This window comes from Carassius auratus, chromosome 2 (genome assembly GCF_003368295.1).
Source record: "Carassius auratus strain Wakin chromosome 2, ASM336829v1, whole genome shotgun sequence".
In the NCBI taxonomy this organism is placed as follows: domain Eukaryota; kingdom Metazoa; phylum Chordata; class Actinopteri; order Cypriniformes; family Cyprinidae; genus Carassius; species Carassius auratus.
In genome coordinates this window covers 13,094,406-13,119,476 of record NC_039244.1, presented here as the reverse complement: position 1 = coordinate 13,119,476, position 25,071 = coordinate 13,094,406, and the positions used below count along the sequence as shown (strand labels likewise).

Here is a 25,071-nt window from a genome sequence, read left to right as displayed (position 1 = left end):
GTGTGTGTACTGTATATATATATATATATATATATCTCACAGTTTAGGACATCAAGAGTCAAATACCATACACCATATCAATATTATACAACTGAATTGCAAATACTACAAATTAAATGTATAATTATTATGAACGAAATTGGTTTAATTTAAGAAATGAGAGCAATTTAAATTGTGGAATATCATTATCGATGACATATTGCTCAACTAGGCATCATTCATGAAGTCAAATTTAAATTCAGAGCCATATTGATTTTTACATTTTTATTGTTAAATATGATAGTTCCATCAAAGCAGTAGGAGATAGATTAGAATCAAACTGTAAAAATACTGCCACCTAGTGTAACATTGCAATGCAAAGTCAATAAAAAGGTGGACTATTGAAATAAAAATAAATACTCAAGCCTATAAATTCCTTTAAAATATATATGCACATAGAAGCAAAAAGCAAAAAACTATGATTTCCCTGACAGATCTATACTAGTTACTGTTACATATTAAAAAGCTATGATTTTAAAACAGATTTTTGAATGTAATTTTTTAATGCAATTCTCCAAACATGAAATTAATAGTATAATTATTATGGTAAAGATCTGAAAAAGAAGTGCCACGAAAAACAATTTTACTACATGTTGATCATCCTTGATTTCCGCACCCTTGGTATCTCATTCAGATACATGTCCTTGTAGGAGGACAGGAGATCACTTATTCTATAACCCTGCAAGACACAAACAGTCATTATCCTATGCTCAGATAACACTTGCTATATTGTGTGTGTGTGTGTGTGTGTGTGTGCTATATTTACCACAGAGGTCTCACAGAGCAGAGTGTTGCCCTGCACCAGGTTGCCGATGGTCAAGTGAAAATAGGTGTTTCCACTAGACCAGGAAGTGATCTTACTGAATAGATGCATCACAAGCACCTCCTGCAGACAAGCCAGCCAAAACACTTGTTAACTTCACAAACTGAGCTGGGCTGTACATTATAGTTGTATTTTGTATATAGAGACAAATTTACCTTTGTCTTAGGGTTGATGATACTAACTCCTTGCTTGCTGATTGATAGATTAATAACACTAGGGTAACTCTTCTCTGAGGTTTGCTGTGAGAAAAAGGACAGTGTGAAGAAAAAAAAAATCTTCTTAGGAATTACAGCTCCCTTTCGAACCCGCTGCGTTAACATGCTATGGGGAAATTCCTGTTTACTCTGATACTTGAGCCTGATTTGATTGTGTTCATGTAGCTGCACGAACCAATGGCGCTTCAACCCTCAAAAAGGAGTTGAGCTGACTGCTATATAAGTTAACTTTGAGTGCCATTTCGTCAGAATATTTCACCTTCAGTGAGGAATATCATCTCCTTGCTGGACTCTGAAGCAAGAAGGTTAGCCTGCTGCTCACCACTGTGAGAAGGAGCCACAGTCGTGTAGCACCCCATTTACATGGGTGTCAGGACTAACCCTTGACGGAGGGCGTTCATAGTGACCGTCATAGTGACAACAGCCAATCACATTAGTTTTCTAGCGTTGCATGAACACAATTGGCTAGTGTCTGCACTAGGGTATTTGCATAAGGCGATCTGACTGGCTGATGCCTGCATTGGTGCTTGAAAAGTTTTCAAATTCTGCTCGAGCAACGGACCCAACACGACACGACGGACCCACAATGAATTTAGCCAATGCTTGACGTCACTGCATTTAAAGTAAATGAGAGGTGTTGACACCGAGGCCCCGTTGAATGGGGCTTAAGATCCCTAGAAGCCTTCCCCTGCTGCTATCAGGCATCTAGAGCAAACTTCTAAGCAAATTTCCCAGTAAATGACTCATGCAGGGACCCCTGTATGATGTTGATGGGCAGCATCCACAAAGAGACTGTGCTCACTGGAAAAGAAGTCTTGCCCTTCTCTGTTTGTGGATCTCCTTCTTCAATGAAGACAGCCCTGCTCTCCCATTTCTCCTCTCAGCTAGCATAGAGAAAGAAACAGTGGAGTCACAGGGCTGAGCAACCGGGCTTGTGTGATCTCACTCTGGCACAGGTCTCGCGTGTTCAGTCTCCCCACTCCACTTAGATCTGCCGGTGTGTTTTGCACGTGAGGATCAGTGCCTCTCATCTAGAATAAGGAGTTTGATCCTTTTCGATGGATCAGAGGAGAATGCTGTCACTGATGATTCCATATCACTGACACATCAGATTTGGATGTGCCTGGGCCACGACCACACTGAGGTTGTGTTCACTAAAGCAGACACGCTGGTGTGTTTACATGTGAGCATCAGCGCTCTCATCTATGAGCGGTTTGAATGTTGTGACTGATGATTTTATATCACTGAGAGGTTAAGATTTGGATGTGCCTGGGCCACGCCCACACTGAGGTTGTGTTCACTAAAACAGACAGCACTTTGATACGCTTGTTTGTTTACGTCTGAGCATCATCGCTCTCATCTATGAGCGGTTTGAATGCTGTCACTGATGATTTCATATCACTGACAGGTTCAGATTTGGAGAATTGGGCATGCTCCGGAAAGGACCCTGACACCCTTCTCCCCAGTGGTTTTTAACGGGCTGATGGAGAGTGAACTTTTTCGCATTCTCACCAGGCTCTGGTTAATTTTGGCTTATAATGGTCTGCTCCGAAAGAGCCTGACCACAGCTGTTTAGATTAGTTATTGATTCTGCCTAGATGTGGGTATGGATTAGGCCAGATTGTTCCCTGATAATTCAGCAGCTAGCATCGTCATTCAGACTCTGGATTACATGTCCTTTCAGGGCTTTTCAGACTATGCTCTTCCTAATGTCAGGCGTTTCCTCTGTGATTCCTCTGGGCTCTATGTGGCCCCTCCAGTTTTGGTTTAAACCCATGTCCCATCCCACCATTGGCACCTGGGATGTTTTCATCCCAGGGTAACCAACAGCTGCATTAGAGCTGTGGCCCCTTGGAAAACCCCTCACCTATTTCAATCAGGCATCCCATTGGGATTGACCTCAAGAAAGAAGATTGTCACGACAGGAGCTCTCAGTAAGGGTGATCCAGGGCAGGGCTCGCAAAGCGGCAACGTTCTGCACTTGCTTAACAACATGTTATTGGATGCATTCCCCATAGCACGTTACCACTACGGAAGAGTTCGTCCGAAAGAGAACAATCTGGTTACTGAGATAAGGGAACGAGCATTGTGTTAGCTGCTATGCTATAAAGCTGCATGCGAGTTGATGACTATCGCTTCAGTCAAAAGATTCTGATGAAATTATCCCTTTTGGCTGGTTGAAGCACCATTGGTTTGTGTAGCTACACAAACATGATCAAACCAGGCTTCAGTATCAGAGTAAACAGTAGTTTCCTCAAGGTTATGTAAGTAACCGAAGCATTATTTTTAGTGTTTCCCTGGTTACCTTAACCTCGAAGAAAACACATCCAAAGGTAGGCCACTGTGAGATCGTCTTCAGAAACTGGAGTTTGGCTTCGTCTAAAGATATGCCTGCCTGCTTGTTGTATGCGTTGATGATGTGCTGCAAACCAAAGACCAAAATTATTCTATCATTCATTTTGATGTTAAGTGTTGCCAGGGGTTGCTAAAATATATTAATGCTAAATAATGCCTTTTACATTCTGAAGAAAAGTCTGGAGAAAAGTCTTTTTTGTTCACCAAGGCTGCATTTAGCATAAAAAGACTAATATAGTGGAAAATTAATACACTTTTGAATAACCGTTTTATTTTAATATATTTTAAAATGTGAATTTCCACATTATTTAAAGTATCAGTGTTACATGATCCTTCACAAATCATAAAAATAAATAATAATAATTGACACCAAACTTTAGAACAGTAGTGTATGTGTCTATGTAGGCACCTTACTAAGGTTTGGAACAAGGTCAAACATATAGAGACATATAATAAATAAGAGGCATGAGGATCACCTTTTTCCAGTCATCAGGAGTCATGATCTTATGCTGATCAGCTGGCACCAGGTCTTTCAGCATTCTAGGGATCATGACAAACTGTGATTTATCCGTGTCGACCTGAACACGGAACAGCAGTCCTGCCAGGCTGATCATGTCCTCTTTAGTTACATCATGGTATCCCCGCAAATACTTTGGCAACTCCTGGGAAAATAAAAAGAAGACAGCTAGGCAAAGTTGCACTGCAGAATAGAGTGTCACAGACTGAGACCAGAGCTAAATCTCAGAAATCAGTAGCCATTTTTTTTGATTTTGGGGTTTTATTGTCCTCAAATCAATAGGTTTTTGAATGGATTTACAGTTATAAGAAATGAAGATTATCTTGAACAAAGCATGTATGGATCATAACTGGTGGAAAAGAGCTTATTTTTTTTATAGAGAGAAATAAATTCTGCCGACAGTATTTGGATTGACTAGATTATAAATGATCAGATAGAAGATGTACCTGGGGAAAGTGGAAGGTAAGGTCAGCAGTTATGTCTTTTCCTGGGATCACATTAAACCAGAGCTTCCTCATGAAGAGCACCAGGTAGGGCACAATAGTTTGAGTAGCTGTATTCAGGATCAATAATATTTATAGTGAGTGAGAGTCTGATTTTAACACGTAAATCCTGAATATGTATTGGGTTCATTACAGTAGTTTATTATGTTATACAACTCACCCTCCTTAACTTTCTTTCCTTTTTTGGCGACATCTGTGAGTTGCCTGAGGTTGTCAAAAAAGTACTCTTTAGAATCCATACTTACTACCTGAAAGAATCACAGATGACCCATGAAGATTAGCATAGACCTAAAACAACACCATCAGGAAAAACTAAATGACTGAGAGAAATCATTTCTGAAACCTTTGTCGCTGTTTTAACAAACAGACAGTATCCATCTGATGAAGAGAGCCGGAGGTCTCTAGCAATGTTGTGGCATAAGTCTTTGATCCTCGTGGTGGAGGTCACCTCAAATATCTAAAATAAATTAAAAAGAGGGGTTTTTTAACATGAATGGAAAAAGCAACAAGTAAAATTGTTGAAACTGTACATGTCACTCCTTACTTCAGATGTATCGTTGGGAAAATGAACTTTATGGAAGATCTGAGTGCTGTTATTCTGAATGGCGTCCACTTCCACCTGGTGAGGAGGCAACTTCCTTACCTCAATACTGCATGGGACAATAAACATAGCTTTTTAGATCAATTTTAGCCCTCATGTTCTGTTCACTTTGGCATCTATTGGCTAATTCACACCATACCAACCAACACCCACAGACATGTTGGTTGAGTTTTGTTGGATCAGTGTGTTACTGCTGTGGAGGTGCCCTTGCTCAAGGGCACCTCAGTCGTGTTATTGCCGGCCCGAGATTCGAACCCACAACCCTAGGGTTAGGAGTCAAACTCTACCATACATAACCAGTCCATATACACCTGTTAGTAAATGCAGTTGTCAATCCCTAACACTGACAGAATGAAGCCATACTATAATCTGGTGACTGTCTGTGTTGGTCAGTGTGTATTGTTGCAGTGTGAATTATCCTCAAGAGACAAACTGCTTGAGTATGTTAAGTCCTACCTGAGCATAGCTTGTATCCTCTGCAGGCAGGTGGACGCCAGAGGCTCTCTGGTTCTGGACTCCAGAAAACGTTGAGCATGTCTCAGTAGCAGCTGACTTGGAGGAAAGAGACCACAACATAGCCACAACAGCTGCCAACCTCGCTCCATACTCAAGCTGAGAGATAAACAGAGAGGAACAAACAAGACTGCTTTTAAAAAGTAATCAGATAAAACAAACAAACCACATTAGACCATATTTGGGTACCAAAACGAAATGAGTTAAAATCAGATGACAAACCCATGGTTGTTATTAGTCATCTGCTTCATTATTTGGCAGTAGATCTCATCTCTTAGTTCCACGTGTGCTGTTGTTGGCCCGAAGATCTGGTTTGTTAGATCTATGGGTGTCCGCACATGCTTGACTGGATAATCTCCCATATATTTAAGGATAGGTGGAGACAGTGTTAAAGAAAATGGTAATCATCGTTCATTAAAATTCACTCGGGTCACATGTACTGAAGCCTTATCACTTTAACGTAATACACGAAATGCAACTTCCTTAACTTTATTAGATATGTAACAAATGATTCAGTTTTTCATTTTCAAGTCACCAGGAAGGATATCTGTGAAGCAGTCCGAAGCGAGGTGGGAGAGCTCTGAGTTGCCCTGCAGGCTCCTGAGCAGTGGCTGTTTGAGAGGCTCTTTGCTATTGGCCCACAGTCTCTCTTTGCCTTTGCCACGGACACCTTCCTTAGACTCCCTGAGACCAAGTGAAAGAGGTACAAGATGACATGAGTACTGGCATGTTATCAAAACAGAGCAGTTATCATTTATACCAGATGGGATGTGTGCAAACTGTGCATGTGTTACCTGAAATAATCAAACGAGAACTCCTTAAGGGACACAACGGCAACTTTCTCTGTGCTAAGCTCCTCCTTCTGTGGCAACACTGGCATCACTGACTTTCTTCGTGCAGGGGTCAAATTCAGCAAATTCTAAAGGATAGAAATGATTCTTTACATTTTTACTATTGTCAAACATAAACTGATTTATGAAACAAAGCATATTTTGAACCTTGCCAAGGGTTTTGAAAACCAGTTTCCAATGAACGGCATTAAAAATCTTTAAAGGAAGTTTCTTTAATTCTTTAAAGGCATGTAAAAAATCTTTAAAAGCAGATTAATTCAGTAAAGTATTTATTTCCAAGATAAAACCTCAAAACACTGATAAAACAGTTCACATTAGAATGGCGAGTGCGGAGGAGTAATTTCCTAATTGAAAAGAATCATGTTTACCAGTGTCTCTTCTGTTGGCCTGGTCAACATCGGCAAAATCCGAATGGCATCTAAGGAAACTGCTCCAGTTTGATTTGTCCTCTCATTCCTTGCTTTCATCCAGCCTTCTTCAGAAGAATACTCCCCATCCTTAATGATAAACAGTACATCACCCCTTCTGTAGCTCAGCAAATTGGGATCCTCTGGAGGGAATACAAACGAAAAAATCCAAACCATTCAGACCAGGTCATGAACCATAGGTTTTAATTAAAAGTTTTTTTTTTTTTTTTTTTTTAACCTTAGTAACCAGAATGTCTGTATGTGGACTTTAAACTTTAGCATACATCATCATCACACATAAACAGTCAAAAAAAGAAAAAAACACACCTTGTCTGCTAAGGTCCTGTATTGCCACAGCGTACTGGGATCTCTCCTTAAGCCCTGAGATGAACATGTTGACCAGCTCCACTAAGTCTTTTCCCTTCACAACCTTCAGCTCAAACAACCCCTTTGGAGTCATCAAACACACAATCCCACCGGACTCATCCTCACTGTAGGAGAAAAGTTAAAAGGGAAGGAATAACGGAAACGAGAAAAGAAAAGTTAAATGGTTCATCTCACAAATTAGGCTGAATTTGGATGCTTTTAAGTGCAAGTACTTTATCAATGCTCAGATGTAATTCAGATGCTTCTCCGTGGGGGCTTATTATAAAAAAGAATGTTTTACCTCATTTCAATTCCTGACACCTCAGGATAAGAGAGATGCAGAAACGCGGCCTCTGTTACATCCTGAAAGAAGACCCCCTTCCAGTTCACAACAACTACAAACTGGTCTTGAGGCACTGAGGGACCTGAACACAAGACAGCAATGAATTTACAAATTCAATGCATTAAAGGGAGAGTTCACCTAAAAAAAAATTATAATTCTGTCATCATTTACTTTCTTTAGAAACACATGACTCTTTATTGGTGGGACACAAAATGAGTTATTTTTGACGAATGTCTCTTTTCAGTAAAATAAAGTGAATGGTGACCCTGACCATCTAGCAAGATTTTTAGTCAACTACAACTTTCAATTTCAGTCTGTTCCTCAAACAAAACTCATATGGCTTCAAAAGTCTTGGAGTCATGTAGTGTACATGTATGATGTTTTTATGTGCCATTTATATCTTTAAAGATTTGTATGGAAAAGAGCAGCATGCACTTTCTTCAAAAGCTCTCATTTTGTATTCCGGACATTCCGGTCTGGAATGACATGGGGATAAGTAATGACAAAAAAGTCATTTCTGGATAAGCTACTCCTATAAGAACAAAGCATAGTTGTTGTTTTTTTTACCTGAAATAATTTGAGCTTCATATAACTTGGCGAAATAGATTGGCCACTTCTCCTGTGCATATTGGACAATCTCCATTTTTACTTCAGAGGCAGGTTTAGTAGAGTTTATGTAAGGACCCTAAGAAATTACAAAGGATTACTCCTTGCATTGTTCTCCAAGCACTAACAACCAATAAAAATGTTGTCCAGTCACCATTGTGAACAGTGATATAACCTGTATATACATCATACCTGAGTGTGTGCAGAATGGACCAACTGCACTAGCTTTGCCACAGACTTGGTCTCAATTAAAGTCATGTTCATGCACTCACGGACAATTTTATTTGTGGTTTCCATACTGCTTTCAGAGCCATGCTGTATATAGTAATGTTTGGCAGCAAGTTGCACATAATCATCCTCCTAGATCAAGATTATAGGTCAACAAAAGATGGTAAGTCACAAATCTAATCTAATATATGCAACATTCAAACAAATAGCCTGGACTGACCTTATCAGACTGATAATCACCACTTTTGAGTCCGTGGATGATCTGCTTGTAGATGAGCTCTGTGCTGTCTTGGTCAGATGAACAGTCGTGCCATGGAGTGAAGATCTCTTTGCGGAAGTATAGGCGCCAGGGAGCATGTTGTTCCTCTTTCCCCTGCCTCTTTTCTTCCTGCTCACACATAGACACGGCATCCAAGACGTGCTGATTGCCACTGCCAAGAGACCATATCTGCAGCAAGAGATGCAAACAAGAAAACTTTACTAGTATCAATCATTAGTTATATGTGACTTACTATAAGGTGTGTCTTGAAGCCATTCAGATGTTACAAACCTTCTCATACATTGCAGCGTATAGGGAGAAGCCGTAAGTGTCCTGCAGCTTTATTTTCTGGATAATCGCACTGCACACCTCTGCAGAAGTGCTGGCTGAATCCAACGAGACGCTGATGCTTCTGCCATCCATCAGACCCACAGCTACTGAAATGGGCTTCTTGTTCTCTACAGACTTGAAGGAAAAAAGGGCTGGTTATGTTTAGAGCAAGAGAAGTATTCTTCATCATTTCAGTCAGAGGGACTGCCTACCTGTAGTTCAACCCAGCATGGTGGCTCACTTCTTTCACCGTTGGCTAAAGTCCTCTGCAGTCGCTCTGCACAGTAGGAGGAGTATTCACTTGGCCCATAGCGTATAAAGCTCTGTAGGTACTGTGGCCAAAAGGTTGTGGAACATAACACATAACATTATATATAAGATAACATAAGGACAACACAACACAACCTTCATGTGACGTATATCGTAAAAACACAACATTAAACATAGAATGAGATCAAATGCTATATAATCTATAACACAACACATAGCATAAAAACATAACATGACATCATGACATACAACACAACATTAGGAAACAGCATGACATAACACAGCATAGAATATGACAACACAAAACATAGCACATATAACACGGCATCACAACACATAACAACATAAAACATGACGAAACATGATGACAGAAAACTCAACACATAACAAAACATTAAATATAACAACATGAAATATAATGCAACACTTTAACATAACACAAAACAGTGTTACATATAATACACAACAACCATGCAAATAGAGCATGACATATAACAACATATAAAATAAACAAACAAAACATAACTCATAGAACAATAAAACATAACAAAACAAAAGGAAACAAAATATAACAGCATGGCATCACATAAGACAACACAACAAAACATAAACCAACATATAATGACATGACATAAAACACAAAAGCATACAATATATAACATGACGTAACAAAACATAACATTAAACAACACATCCTAACCCTAACGTAATGTATCGTATCGTATCGTAACGTAACGTAACGTAATGTAACTCTTGACTGGTTATTCATGGCATTTGTATTATAATTAAACTGTGTAGTTGTGGTTCTAAAAAAAAAAAAATTTATTCATAGCTGTGTTATGATATGATACAATAATATATTTAGCAGACTTTATCAAACCACTTCAGGATGGCACACTACTCCTCTGCTTCACATCAGGGTCCTTTTTTGTTGTTGTTGTGATAATTGGATAAATTCACATTAGCTCTTAAATAACAGAACAGAAATCAAAAAGTATTTCATACCTTAGTGAGGCAGTCTGTAGGGGGGAAAATACCCAGACAGATGGACAGAAGAGTCCAGCCTCTGTTTGCACTTTTGTGGTTCTTATTGTCGGTTAACTGCTTAAGGATTTGACAGTAGATTTCATCTCTGAAAAACATATAAAGTCAAAAGATTATGTAACCCTTATCCTTCTGTATGAGAAATATACTCCACATTATGAAGAATGTAAATGACCAGTAGCTCATCACATTAACCTGATATCTTGTCGTACAATAGCATATCCAACAATAATATGCAATTTCTCCAGTGGTGTCATTGGACGATCATAAGTTGCTCTCTCTCCAAACAGTACGTCCTCTTCCTCCTGAACAGTCTGCATTTTGGGTTTTGGCTCTTCTTCTGGCTGCAAATGTCATCAAAATGGTTAACAGAAACCTGCTATGATGCAATTAGCAGTGGGTAATGGTCAGTGATTTAGTGTATATACTGTCCACATTTCACCTCTTCTTCAGGAATGGTTGAGTGTTTTCTTTTCCCCGTCCCCTTCTGTTGCTTCACTTTTTTTCTCAAAAATTTCTGCAGTTACAAGACCAACAAATGAATAAAGGCACAAACGTTTGTGTGATATAAAATAATGATATAAGAAAAGCAACAGTCACATTTCTGTTGGCTTAGTGACTTTTTTTATATCACATGACATCCGTAAGAGTATTTACAGTATTTAACAGTTCTGTATTTATGATCCTCTTTGGTTTGCTTTGGTCCTTTGATGCATTATTAAAAATGTAAATATTTAATTTACTTCCAAATGTTTATGTGGTTATCTCTTGATTTTTTTTTTTTTTTTTTTTTTTTAACAGTTCCTCACATTTGGTTGTTTCTGTGGTTTTCAGCTTCTGTGTCACTGACTGTAATACGTATGAAACATTTTCTGACTGGCTAGTCTATTTATTAAACATGTGTTAACATTAAAATATGTAAAGCAATATAATATATACTAATATCAAACCAGCACAGAAATGCTTGTTGATCTAGGCAGGTCTTCTGAGCAGAGTAGGCAGTGAAGCTATAGTCAGAACATATGGTAGGTGTAAAGAAGGAAGTGTTTTATAGTTTCTCGATTGTCTACCTGATCTAATCCAACAAGGCTACTGAGACGCCGTGCTTGTCTCTGACCAAGGTTCATCTGAATGGGGTCGGCTATAGCAGAAACACGTTCTTGCTTTGGCTCTGGAAGATCTCCCATAAATCTCAGAATGATCCACCATACTGTCAAACAAGCCTAAAGGAGGAGGGAAAAACACCATCAAGCCTTGCTTTTAATGGGAACATGATGCTTATGAGAACAGCACTTGCCAGGGTATCCCCTTCATCTTCATGGTGAAGCAGGGGTTGTCGTAATCTCTGTCGGATATATGAGTGGGTTGAAGATCCTTGGAAGTGCAATGATGCAAATTTAGAGAAAGAGAACTCATCGTTCTCCCTTTCCCTATCCCTCTCCTTCTCCTTCTCCTTCTCCTTCTCTCTCTCCCTCTCCTTCTCCCTCTCCCTCTCCTTCTCCTTCCTTCTCCTTCTCTGTCTCCTTCTCCATCTCCATCTCCTTCTCCTTTTTCTTCTCATCCTCTTCATCTTGATTGTCTTTGCTGTTGTCTGGTATTGACATCGCCTTCCTCTCCTTTACAGGGTTCTCTACTAATTCAACCTCTTCTAACTTCACCGGCTCCACCTCTAAATCCTAGAAGAACGTCAGGAACAAATCACACAAAGTTAATAGTTACCTAACGATGCTAACATTTTGCATTTAAAAAGACTAATTTATTATCGATTATAGCAAATGCAGTAAATGCCATTAATTGATTGAGTAGCGACAATAAAAGTTGGAGTTGGCATAGGCTTATTGGATAGTTGGAAGTTGATATAGGCTTATTATTTTGAGAAATTAATTTTGATTAGGAAGTGTTTGTTCCCTTCAAATAGGTGGCCTGCTTCCTTATTGTGCTGTTAAGATGACTCTAACCTCAAAACCCTCAGGAGCTGGGCCCTCTTGTCCTCCTACTGCACTTGGAAGGAATCCAAAGATATTCTCCACAATTTCCTCATCATCCTTTTTCTGGGATTTGGCAGCTTCCTCGTTTTTTCTGAGCAGCTCCTCTAGGCGTTGCTGAAGTTCTAAAGCTATACGTTCCTGAGCCTCTTTTTCTTGTGCAGTCAGAAACGCCTAAGACAGAAGACGGGTATGAATAATAAATGCTTCAAATTGTTCTTGTGGAAACCAGGGTTCTTTGATGAACAGAAAATTCAAAAGAAAAGCATTTATTTGAAATACAAATTTAACCTGAAACATCAAAAATTTCTTTTTATACAACACCGTTACTGTTAATGAAATGTATGCATCCATGACGAATAAAAGTATTATTATTATTATTATTATTAGTTAAATGTTTCTTACTTCCAAATTTCTGAATGATACTGTTTCATGGTTTCAACAACAACAACAACAAAAAGCATCACAGGAATAAATTACATTTTAAAACACAGTAAAAAAGAAAAAAACGTATTTTTGAAATTATTATTTTTTATTACTTATGACAAGACATCCGAACTTAGTATTGCATGTAAAACAAAAACAAGCCTTTCTGCAAAAAAGTACTAGAAACCATGTAGTCTGCTTCACTTCACTATACACTCACATCTGTTTTCATTTTCTTGAGGGTTTTCCTGGCCAGCAGGCCTCTGGTCTGTGTCTGCAGGAGTATCACGGCATCTTTCTTGCGTTTCAGGTCTTTCCTGGCGAGGTAGCCACGGGTTTGTGTTTGCAAAGTGATGGCTGCAGCACGCCTGCGAATATACTCCGTACAGAGCTGCCGACTGCGCACTTTTGCCTGCAGCCGAGTAAATCCTAGCTTGAGCTTACAGGGAAAACAGAAACAATATGAGGCATGTTTCATCATTTCATTACACTAATTTTAAGAGCTATTCCATATACTGTAGACATTAGATGCTCCTGCATAGCTTACTTTGCAAAACTCTTTTCTGTCTCTGTGGCCACGCCAGTTTTTCTGCAAAACAAGAGCTGCCCTCCTTTTCTTAATAAAATTTGCTCTGTAAGTGAATGAAGATTTACTTAGTTTTAACTTGCTGTACAATTACACAAATAAATAATATATAGACAAGAGACAATGGGAAACAAACCTGTCCTTGTGGGCAATCATCACTCTTTGGATGATAAGTGCCTTCTTATAAAGCTCCTGCTCTCTCTCCAGCTCCAGGAAAGAGTCATGATGATCCTGCAACAATGGGAAAGATTTATTACAAATTATTATGTGAAAAAATATGACAGACATAATCCTGTTTAAAAGTTTGAGTTGCTAAGATTTTTTTAAAGACGTCTCTTGTGCTGCATTTATTTGATTAGATATACAGTAAAAAAGTAAAAATTCAGTAAAACAATAAGTCAAAATCTACTGTAATGTATTTTAAACTGTTTTTTTTTTTTTTAGATTCTTGGATGAATAAAGTTCAAAAGAACACCATTTATTTTTGTAACATTACAAATGTCTTTACTGGGACTTTACTGTTTAATTAATTTAATGCATCCTTGCTGAATCAAAGTATTCATTTCTTTAAAGAAAAACTTGACCCTAAACTTTTGAACAGTAGTATATGTTTAAAACAATCACAAAAAATGACATCAATGCCTTTAGAAATCCAATCAACGTTAACATTACAGGAATGTATACTGATATAGAATCAAAATTAGTATAATACATTAGAGAAATATTACGCCTAAAGTACCCTGAGAAAGATTTTGGTTTTGCCAATAATCCAGTCCTCTTCATCTTTGATCATAGCCCTGCAGATGGCTGCACAGCAGTTGGCAGCAGGCTCCTAATAAACAAATAACACATATTTCCATTTATCAAATCATTCCAACGTAGTACATTCAAGCTGAACATCTGATTCTTTTAATTTTGCCAATGTCACCTTAGTATGTGTAGACGATTATGTGTGAACCATTCATTGTATGATTCCCACAAAAATTGAAAACACTGTGCTGTTTTGTTTTTAAGCGTTTTCATTAGTGTGACACGTCACCATTGGCTAAACCAAACTGGGGGCGGAGATATTTACTGTAGATGTCTGGTCAAAGGCAAATTGGGTGGAGTGTTAATGGAAACCTGTTTGAAAATGGTCATTATTTTTGCGTTTTGCTTGCTTATAGTTGTTTTTGGTGATGCAAGTGGCACAGAAATAACATGCCTCACCTTTAAATAAATGTAGTTGTATTTTAAGGGAGATTTTATAGTAAGGTAGTAAGGTTTCATTTGTTAACATTAGTGAACATATATATTTTTACAGCATTCATGTTTAGTGCATTAATTAATGTTAATCGATACAAATTTTGATATGAGTAAATGCAGAGACGGACACTGACTAAGATTAATAAATGCTCTAGAAGTTTTGTTCATTGTTAGTTCATGTAAACTAATGTAGTAACCTAATGTTCACAACACATTAAGCTATACTAATCAACTATCACTTTATAATAATTTTCATATTCAAAGCATCTGTAAACAATCATATTAGGCCCATACGGTGTTGGGATCACAGTCCACGCTCTTAAGGAGGACACGATAGCGCTGCAGGAAGTCTTTGAAGGTGTGCCGGATAGGATATCCCAGCTTGCGTATTTTAATGGTCTCCAGCATTCCAGAGTAGCGAAGTTGTTGCATGCAGAGGTTTCTATCAAAAACCTTAAAAGCGAGAAAAAAAAAAAAGCATGATTTGATTAGTGTTCTAGTGGCTACACAATACAAAATACATAACTTAAAGGATGTGAATTGGTACCATGGGCATCTTTTTGTCATTTGGTTTGAAGCAACGTATGAAGAAGGGCTGACAGAGAGACAGGGCCTTCATCAGAGAGTCCAGAGATTGACGGAACTGGCCACTCAGAGTAGATATATTCCGCCTGGAATCATTTATTTGCTGTGTGACACAAAAAAGACACAATATATTCCAAAGCTGTTGCCATTGTCCAGTCAGTACTCTCAGTCTATCGTATTAATGTCCCATACCCGTAAGGAGCTCTTTGGCGTCATGACGATTTTGTTGCTTTTGTTATTGTTCTTGGCTGAGTTTGTATTGATCTCCTTTTCAAAGATCAGCTTGAGCAGCTTGTTGGAAGATTTCTGAATGAGCCCCAAGATGTCCATGCTAAGGGCGTCTCTGTTCTTCTCCAAAAAACCTGACAAAATACAGCACTTAATGTAAACTAATTTGCTTTAAAAAATAACTAGGTGACACAGTATGCATGTCATAACCATGTTTTTAAGTAATTAATTGTACCTTCACAGTCATAATAAACCGTCCCAGCAAAGTGCTTAACCCCAAAACTCATGCCATGGTTGCCCTTGGATGACATGTACAGCTTGTTTCCATTGTGTTCTGTGTTCATTTTGTTTAACATTGTGGCATCTGTTCCCTGCAATGAAAACAAGACAGTGCAAGGTGAGCACAGACAAAACCTCCATAAGCATATAAACCACTCATGTAGCTTATGATGCTCGCCTTAGGAAAGGTGCTCTCCTCATCAATCAGAGCCAGTATGTTGAGAGGTTTAATGGCCAGCAGGTCCAGGGTTTTCTGGTTGTCACTGAAAGCGATGCGCTTCCATGAGATTCCTTCTTTACTGTACTCATCCTGCTCCAGCTTAAAGACGTGCCTCACAAAGAACTGCTGCAGGTGCTCGTTGGCATAATTAATGCACAGCTGCTCAAAACTAAACAAAGAGAACAGAAGGATAGAGAAATTATACTGACGACTCGAGTATGGGTACTGTTTCAAACTTTTACTCATGTTTAGCCTAAGCCTAAGTCAACTATAACTAAAACTATTTATCTATCTATCAATCTATCTATCTATCTGCTAGCAACATGCTAGCAATTTACTAATCATGATAACATCAGACTAATCATGTTAGAAACGTGCTAGCAACATGCTAATCATGCTAGCAACGTGCTGGTAACTTGCTAATCTATCTATCTATCTATCTATCTGCTAGCAACATGCTAGCAATTTACTAATCATGATAACATCAGACTAATCATGTTAGAAACGTGCTAGCAACATACTAATCATGCTAGCAACATGCTGGTAACTTTCTAATCTATCTTTCTATGAAATTATACTTACATACAGTAATAAAGTACAACTACTCAAGTACTTTAAATCCCTACTAAACGGCCACATGAATTATTATGAATTCATTATCAAAATTATAATTTTTAAGATGATTTGTAATTTAGTCAGCAGATACTTACCTGTTATGAGGGAAATTCTCAAAGCCAAAAATGTCAAGCAGCCCAATGGACTTGCGTGTGTAAGACTCATCAGTCTGGGGTTTGTGAATGGCGCTGTTTACTTTTGTGAACATCCAGACAAACAGCCTTCCGTACATGGCCTGTCAGGGAGTAGAACAAACAGTTGTCATACACATGTGCAATAATAAGGAGCATCTATGAAACCAGAATGATGATTGTATACACCATTGTTCGAAGGTTTGGGGTCACAACCTTTTTTTTCCTCTGGAAAAAAAATTTGGGCACTATCATATGAGGATGTGGGTACCTTGGCAAAAGTATCTCTGGTGGATGTGGCCTGCTCTGAGCTGAGGGGCTTCGTGACTATCTCTCGGTTTGTCATGAAGGAGCGATGGGTAAGACTCTTATCAAGAGCAGCATCACCAACCTGCAAAGTGACAAAAGTGCTGTCATTAAATACATTCAGCAGCCGAATGTTTGATTACATATAGTAAGCTTTTAAAAAATGAACTGAGGATAAAGTGTTAAAAGCAGCATTAGCTATAAAGAACATTTCTCTTTACCTCCAGTAACTTGGCAGTGACAGAAAAGTGACTGGATGATAGGATATCACAGCTGTCCATGTTATTCATTGTAGTGCCTGAAAAAGATCAGTCAACTTTATGGTATTTCTAACTGCAATAACTTCTGTTTATGGGAAGACAGCTGAAATGCTATTACTGTAATAGAATGGTTATTGACACTAACTCTGAAAGTCGATATTGCCCATGTGGAGAATGGCAGCGAGTAATTTGAAGATTTCCCAGCAGTCCCTGTCTGAGAAAGTGAGGATCTTTAGAGCAGCACGAATCCGTCCGAACTCATCAGCATCGTCCCGACCATCACATGTCAAACAATTACCCTGGAAAAATCATCAGAAGAGTCACCTATTGCACTTGTGATTATCAGTATCAAAACCTAATAAAATAATCTGAATTATAGAGGAGTGATATTAAAACTCAGTCGATATATCACCAATAATGTTAAGATGTAATTATGATTTACTTGTATTTGGCAGAAAAAAACTCCCAAAAACTTTTTTTATTTCAGATTTACTGAATACATGACAACTCTCCTCTCTAAAACACAATAAACCTGAATTGAAGCGCTCACCTCAGTCAGGTACTTGAACTGTGATGCATCACCAAGAGAGAGAGTTTTCTTATGCTCACTTTGCATCCCAGATAACATACAATAAAAAATGTGGTAGTTCCTTTCCTGAGGTGCCTAAGAATGAAATAAATGTATAAAATATTATTTATTTACTCCATTTATGTTTTAGGTTTTAATTATTAACATGATAAATATTAGTTAATATTTATTAAACAAACAAACATATATAATATATATATATATATATATATATATATATATATATATATATATATATATATATATATATATATATATATATATATATATATATATATATATATATATATATATATATATATAAAAGCAATTTCAGACTATTTGAAACTACTTAAGCTCATAAAAGTGCATAGCCAGTCATTATCTCTGAATGTTTTTTTTTTTTTTTTTAGCACGTAAGGTTAACAATCTCCGACTAAAGGGTACAAAGCTGTCACTGTGGTGGTAAAGCTGTCTTTGTATTTTATTTACCTCTAAATGGAACATATTAGTACCATTTGAAAGTGTAGGTTCCTTTTCACTGTAAAACATATTCTCACCTGATGACAGACACGAGACTTCTCCAGCAGATACTGCTCCATTAGAGCTCCCTCTATAACGCCCTCTTTATTAAAGTAGACCTCCACGTATTTCCCAAAGCGGCTGGAGTTATCATTCCGAATAGTTTTGGCGTTTCCAAAGGCTGTAAGACATGCATAAGTGAAGGACACTTTCTATGATTGAAATAGTCCACCAAACAAGCCTGTTCAGTGCTTACCCTCCAGGACAGGGTTGGCCTGGATGATCTGCTGCTCTATCCAGGAGTGCTGCCCGCTCACAGCAGCCAGGAACTGAAGAATCAGTTTAGTACTTTCTGTCTTTCCAGCACCAGATTCTCCACTGACACACAAACCAAAAGAATTTATTATTTTTTGTTTGCCAAGATTTGTAAGGATAAAAGTATCTGGTAAATGAATAAATATAAATGTGTTCAAATTCATTGACAGCGAGCTATTGCATCATGTGGAACTAAAATATTAATTTAAAAGGTGAAAACGGACTATGCTTAATTATTGAATAATATAATATAATATAATATAATATAATATAATATAATATAATATAATATAATATAAAATATATAATATAATATAATATAAAATATATAATATAATATAATATAATATAAAATATATAATATAATATAATATAATATAATATAATATAATATAATATAATATAATATAATATAATATAATATAATATAATATAATATAATACAAGGAATAACTGGCAACGAACCGTTGAATTATTATAAGATGATGCACACCCGAGGTGGTTAAGTGGCCACGATGTGTAGCGGAGTCCCTTATACTTTGGTTACCACACTTCAAGACATTGTTCTTGTTCTGAGTCTATGTGTCTCTCAACACTGTTCAACAGCATACAGTCTCTACTACTATCAAAACTGTAAGTTAATCTGTTTCAAGAACAGCGCTGTTATTGCTGGTGAGAAATGTCATGTAGATTTGAACTTAAAAATTTTAACTAAAGTTGCCATTTTACTGATAAAATCGTCAGAGCAGCGTTAACAAACAACACGTTTCTGTGCGCATGTGTTTCCGTGTTTGCGAGTGTGTGTCTGTACTGTATGTGTGTGCATTTGTAACGGAGAGAGAGTGCCAGAACTAGAGTATGTGCTTTCCATACATAATAAAACTGAATTTGGGGCAAAAACACGGAAGGAATTTGTGGTTTTATCGTATCGTACTATATTACTTCTATTATCCGTTTGTTTACCTGAAAATAATTACACACCTTAGAACATTCGTCAGACGATTAGAGATTAGATTAAAGCATTCAACAGTCCCGTTATATAATATGATATGATATGATATGATATGATATGATATGATATGATATGATTTGATATGATATATGATTTGATGATATAATAAAAAAATATAATATAATATAATATAATATAATATAATATAATAGACACTCAGAAATCATATGTAAAAATGTTCTTTTACAAGAGCAGCATACGTGGCCAACTTCTACTACTAGCCATACAAAATGACTATTAAACATGCATTAGATTAGAAATGCATTAGAAAAGATTAAAAACATACCTTATAATGCAACACTGGTTGCGTTTGTTGCGCCGCATGTTGAAGTAACAGCTGTCAGCGATGGCAAAGATGTGCGGAGGGAGCTCGCCCAGCTTACGCTCATGATACTGGTGCACCTGGTCTGCCGTGTAGATGGGCAGCATCTGATAGGGATTCATGGCCACGAGGACAGAGCCAATATAGGTCTAAACAGCACACACAGAGAAACTACATATATCAACAGAAAGTTTAAGGATTTACAACAAATCAACGTTATGATGTGAAATTAATAATAAATACTTTAAATTTTGCACTATTTCTAGGTCATTAATCAAAAAAGGCAAATGTGTGACGCCAATCATGTGACTTGTTAATTGTACACATAGTCAGATGTCCTTCTTAAGATTCTCTCGCCACTTTTTGGATTATGGCAAACATGATCATTGCATTTTACACAAACTTGCTCATACTCACTCTGAAATACAAATAAAATTTTCAATTAAGCTTTTTAATTAAATAGTTATGCATAACTAAACTTGCTATCAATCAATTATACTAATTTAAAAAAAAATCTGAATCATTAGAATTTTCCCCAGTGGTCTCAGAAATTTGTCCCCCACTGTTCAACTAAATATACATCACATCATCCTTTAAGTTTATAGTATAAAACAACAACAGCTGTGGTTGCCAAAACTTTACTCTAAAAAAATATGGTAACAACATTTTATGTTTTACATATTAAAATTTAATTTTCATTTAACATTTTTTTTTTATGTGTGTATATTGTAAATGTGAGCTGTCACAGACGACGGATTCTGGGAATATGTTTTTTCATTGTAAATTATAAAATGATTGAACTACATTTTACTGTAAAATTACACGAAAAGTCCCATTGCACATCACAGTTTTTTACCATATACTTACCAGTTAACAATTTTCGGTAAGATATTTACCGTATTTCACTTTTATACAATCATTTTGAAATACAACTCAAATACTAATCAGGAAAAACATTATATATAATTTGATGATTATAGAGGCTGGATTTTTGTTATGACATAATAAAGTAACTCACATATATAATGCCCTGTTTGTGGCGCACCAGTAGGTTTCTGAGTAAACCGGCTTCACTGAGGTCCCCCAGTCGGATCATATCATCCACACCCTCCACTGAGGTGGGGTGCATAGGCTTAAGAGTAGCCTTCTCCCCCTCTTGGATATAGTGCTCCTGGGAAACCACCACAATACGTGAGATTCATCCGACTAGATAAGTATATGAATTAGAACACTGGAATAATACAGAATGTGTTGTGATGTAATATTCCATTACTGTAGAACATTAGCGGAGAGAAGGGCTAGTTGTCACATTTTTTACTCCACTGAATATTTGTAAGGGTATATTTAAGTTATATTTTCTGTATAGACACATATCTTAAAGCCTTGGCAAAAAAGGCTATTAAACAGCCATTATATTATGATTATAGTATGATTCAAATTTTATATTACATTATTAAGACATTGATAATTATTTAATATTTATTTTATTTTTATAGCACATTTAGCATCATACTTACATTAAATAAACAATTAGTAAAAATATAGTAAAATAAGATTACACAGACACACTAACAAATGTTTTAACTAGTGCTGTCAATCGATTGAAAAAAAATAACTAATAGCCACACCTTTTTTTCTGAAATGAATCACAATTAATCCAACCTAACATTAAAAAAAATAAACTGCAATTTAAAATTGCAATAATTTACATTCAGTCTTCAAATTAAGGTAGAAACAACATAAAGACGGTATATGTTTAGTATTTGTTTAATGGCATCACTGTTTGTTTAATATTTTTTATGACAAAAGGCATAACTGATAGCAATATGATGACTCAGTGTATTTTTTTTCTTCACCATTCCAACCATTTTGACTATTCAACATTACAGTATAATTGAGAACTATCAGTTTTAACATTTATTCGACTTTAAAAAAAGAACCTCTAATTTAACTGAACTTAAAATCATCTTCACATAAACCCATTATAATGCCATATTTAGCTACCTTTGCCCTTCCGCAAGTAGGAAATATTCAGAAATTGAATAACGCAATAAAAGTTCTAAGTTCTAAATTAGATGAATCCTTAAAGCTACGAAAGTTATTGATTTCCACCTTTGTTCTTTTGTTCTTTGATTTACAGACCTCACAGCAGGGTTATTTGGTTGTTTTGGCTGTTTTAAGAGCTGGTCTGACATACATTGTATTTTCTCACAACTCTTTACCTTTTCTGTATTACTTAAGGTTATAAAGTCTCTACTAATGAGCTGACTCTGGTGTGCCAGATGAGAGAGAAATTGCTGGACTGCTCCAGGACAGTTTTGAAAACCACTGCATTTCAGAGACATGTTTTTTTTTTTGTTTTTTTTTATGTGACTCACATAACAAATACTTGCATGCACAGTTTTAAGACAGCTTTAATCGCCTTTTTGGTAGCTTAATGAATTAAAGGTGCCATTTAATGCAAAAATCACTTTTATAAGATGTTTGAACTCAGGTTGTGTGGCCACATTTTGTAAAAACAACCAGCCTATAATGGTAAAATTCCACTCATTCATTGTTTTATAGTCCTAAAAAAATCATAAATGGTCACTCCACAGGAGCACTTCCAGACCATGATGTCATAGTTGGAGAAAGCCCTGCCCATTTCTGATATTGGCATACTGTCAGGGAATCATCACCATCACCTTTTCCTCATCACACCCAATCCCAGTGGCCTGAATACTGATCACCTGCACCTGCACTCAATAATCAACCTTGTATAAAGTCACCCTCACTTCAGTGCTTCGTTTTCTGGTCTACCGTTCAATACTCCCAACAGTACCCAGACTCTATTTTCTCTAACCTGTGTTTGTTATACCTCCAGAACCCCCTGATGAACCTCTTATGGTTCTCCCTTGTTGTCCTCCCAGTTTCCTGGTTCCTGTCGCAATATCCTGCCTCCAATACCCTTCATAAGGGATTGTCATTGAACTGTTGCCATTACCGTGATTCTTACCTGCCTTTTACTCTGCTATCTACTTGTCGAATAAAACCCTGTCATTCTCACTGACCTCCCGTCTGTACCTTGATTTGTGACACATAAACAGAGCCTTGAGCGAGTAGCTGCAGTCCGCCATTACTGTTCTCTTGCTGTAGCTGCTGGAGAAGGGCATGAGTTCTTGTCTAGAAGCTCTGCACTCTTCTGATACACATAAACAGTGTGTTTTGGCTCATACCCTAAAAGGGTATTACGGTCAATGAGAGTATAATTTCAACAAGCTATAAAAAATTATCTGCGGGGTATTTTGAGATAAAACTTTACATACACATGTTGTATCAATGCATCCTATGGAACCTTTAACTGAGACAACTATGACATTGCATGCTGGTAGTTTATTTTGCGCTTTAATATGAAATTATACAGGCCACAGAGCACACTGCAGCATTTGTGTGAGCACAGTATACCATCTGAATTTGAACAATCTTTTTTATTGACATATGGCCTGACATCTCATCTGATCACAGATTTCACTGCTGTTCTACTGAAGCTCCTTTGTCACCAGTACCCTAGCTCCACCGTTGAATTAATTGCGTTAAATATTAATACGTTAAATTGAATATAATTAATCACATGCATTAGCGTTCTAGTTTTGACAGCACTAGTTTTAACTCTATAGGGCAATCAAATACAGACCAAATATCACCAAATAACTCAAGATTCCCCCATTTCAAATAGTCAGTTAAAGAGTTAAAAAATATGTTCAACATAGATGCATCCTAAAAAATATTCACTGATGTATTGAATATATAAAATATGAAAAAAAGGGACAATTTGCTCCACTTGGTTTTTACTAATCTGACACAAATCAAACTTAGTTTGAAAATATTCCTAACAGCTACAAAATATGTAGTGAGATTTTAGTTTGAAGAACAGAATTCTCAAAAATAAAAATGTACGATAGTTTTAAACTATGCCAACTAGTTTTGTGTAACTAGATCTTAGACTCAAAACCTCACAAATAAAAACCTTTAGCACCGGTCTCTCCTACTGTACAAGTAATCATGAGTCATGGCTTTTACCTTCCCTTCATCATCAATCAGGCAAAACTGTCCACTGGCTGTGACCTTCACACATCCTCCAATAGGGACCCCGACACTGGAATCAATCCAGACGTGATCCCCCTATTCAGATTTACATTAACTACATTTTAAAACCAATTACTATTCACAACTGACTTAAATATCACAATTTCAAAACAAAAACATATTGCTTAGGACAAGAAAGCAAGAAAGAAGTAAATAAATCAATACACACCTTTTTTAACATCACCATTTGAACAATCCTTTTTGTACCACTGGCATCTAATTGAAATTAAAACCCTCAAAAGACAAGCAAATAAATATATTAACTGACTGGAAAAGGAACCCTCATTAAACCATGTACAGCTGAAAACTATGCCTTGTATGAATCCTTTCGATAACTGTGGACAATACGCCCTTACTGACTAATTCCAAGAAGGAATTAAAAACATACGTGTCCAAACTTAATTTTTCCATTCGCTTGTGTGACAGTAACAAGGAAGTGTCCCTAGTGATCATCACTTTATAGCCCCTAGACTTTGCTCCATCATGGCCGTATTATCACCATCAACCACAGAGGGCTGTGAAGAGACGTCATTAACAGCCCGAGAGCTTGACTCACTGGAAGTTTCCAATGAGCTGAATTGCAACAAGTCAGGAACAAATCGTGAGTTAGTCAAGTATTCAAAATAAAGAGCTTCTTTGGCTTGAGACATTTAACACATGAAATCTGAAATGCGGTTTATCTTATCAAAAAAACAAACAAAAAAACTCCCCTATCCATTAACTACGTATGACATGTGCCTTTTGGACTTTTCACGCAAGAGGAAGATGGTACCAGAGGACAGCTTTATTATTTGAGTCAGAGCTTTACTGCTTTTAAGCAGTAAAACTGTGAGATTCTAGAGCATACATTCATTTGCATAGTCTCAATGTGCAGATACTGGAATTGCTTGGGTGTCATATAAGCAGAGGTTTTTATAAATGATATTGCACACCCTGATTATGAAAACATTTAGAAGCAGCCAGCAGGTTTCAAAGTACACAGTTAAAGTCAACACCAAATCATCTTTATTTCCTGGAGGTTGATGTAAATTCAGACTTTGTTAGCCCTTAAAAACATGAAGGGAGCCGCAT

The 25,071-nt window shown here is 37.0% G+C and overlaps 1 protein-coding gene across 1 annotated transcript; it reads right to left on the bottom strand.

Annotated features, from left to right (window-relative positions):
* Positions 1–249: 249 nt before the first annotated feature.
* LOC113116299 (unconventional myosin-VIIa-like) lies at positions 250–24,434 on the bottom strand. The gene is given in 48 exon segments (XM_026284383.1): positions 250–718; positions 806–925; positions 1,018–1,101; positions 3,383–3,499; positions 3,909–4,094; positions 4,396–4,502; positions 4,613–4,700; positions 4,796–4,909; positions 4,997–5,102; positions 5,510–5,665; positions 5,789–5,942; positions 6,114–6,250; positions 6,361–6,485; positions 6,786–6,967; positions 7,152–7,315; positions 7,492–7,615; positions 8,101–8,218; positions 8,332–8,499; positions 8,588–8,815; positions 8,918–9,091; positions 9,169–9,288; positions 10,232–10,358; positions 10,466–10,614; positions 10,713–10,787; positions 11,341–11,493; positions 11,568–11,700; positions 11,825–11,946; positions 12,229–12,429; positions 12,902–13,120; positions 13,229–13,313; positions 13,404–13,498; positions 14,007–14,099; positions 14,807–15,013; positions 15,015–15,200; positions 15,290–15,459; positions 15,561–15,696; positions 15,783–15,993; positions 16,535–16,674; positions 16,842–16,961; positions 17,098–17,174; positions 17,282–17,435; positions 17,687–17,800; positions 18,265–18,407; positions 18,483–18,604; positions 19,840–20,024; positions 20,894–21,046; positions 23,935–24,036; positions 24,170–24,434. Coding segments are annotated over 48 exon segments (6,555 nt in total). The 5' UTR covers positions 24,188–24,434; the 3' UTR covers positions 250–625.
* Positions 24,435–25,071: the final 637 nt, after the last annotated feature.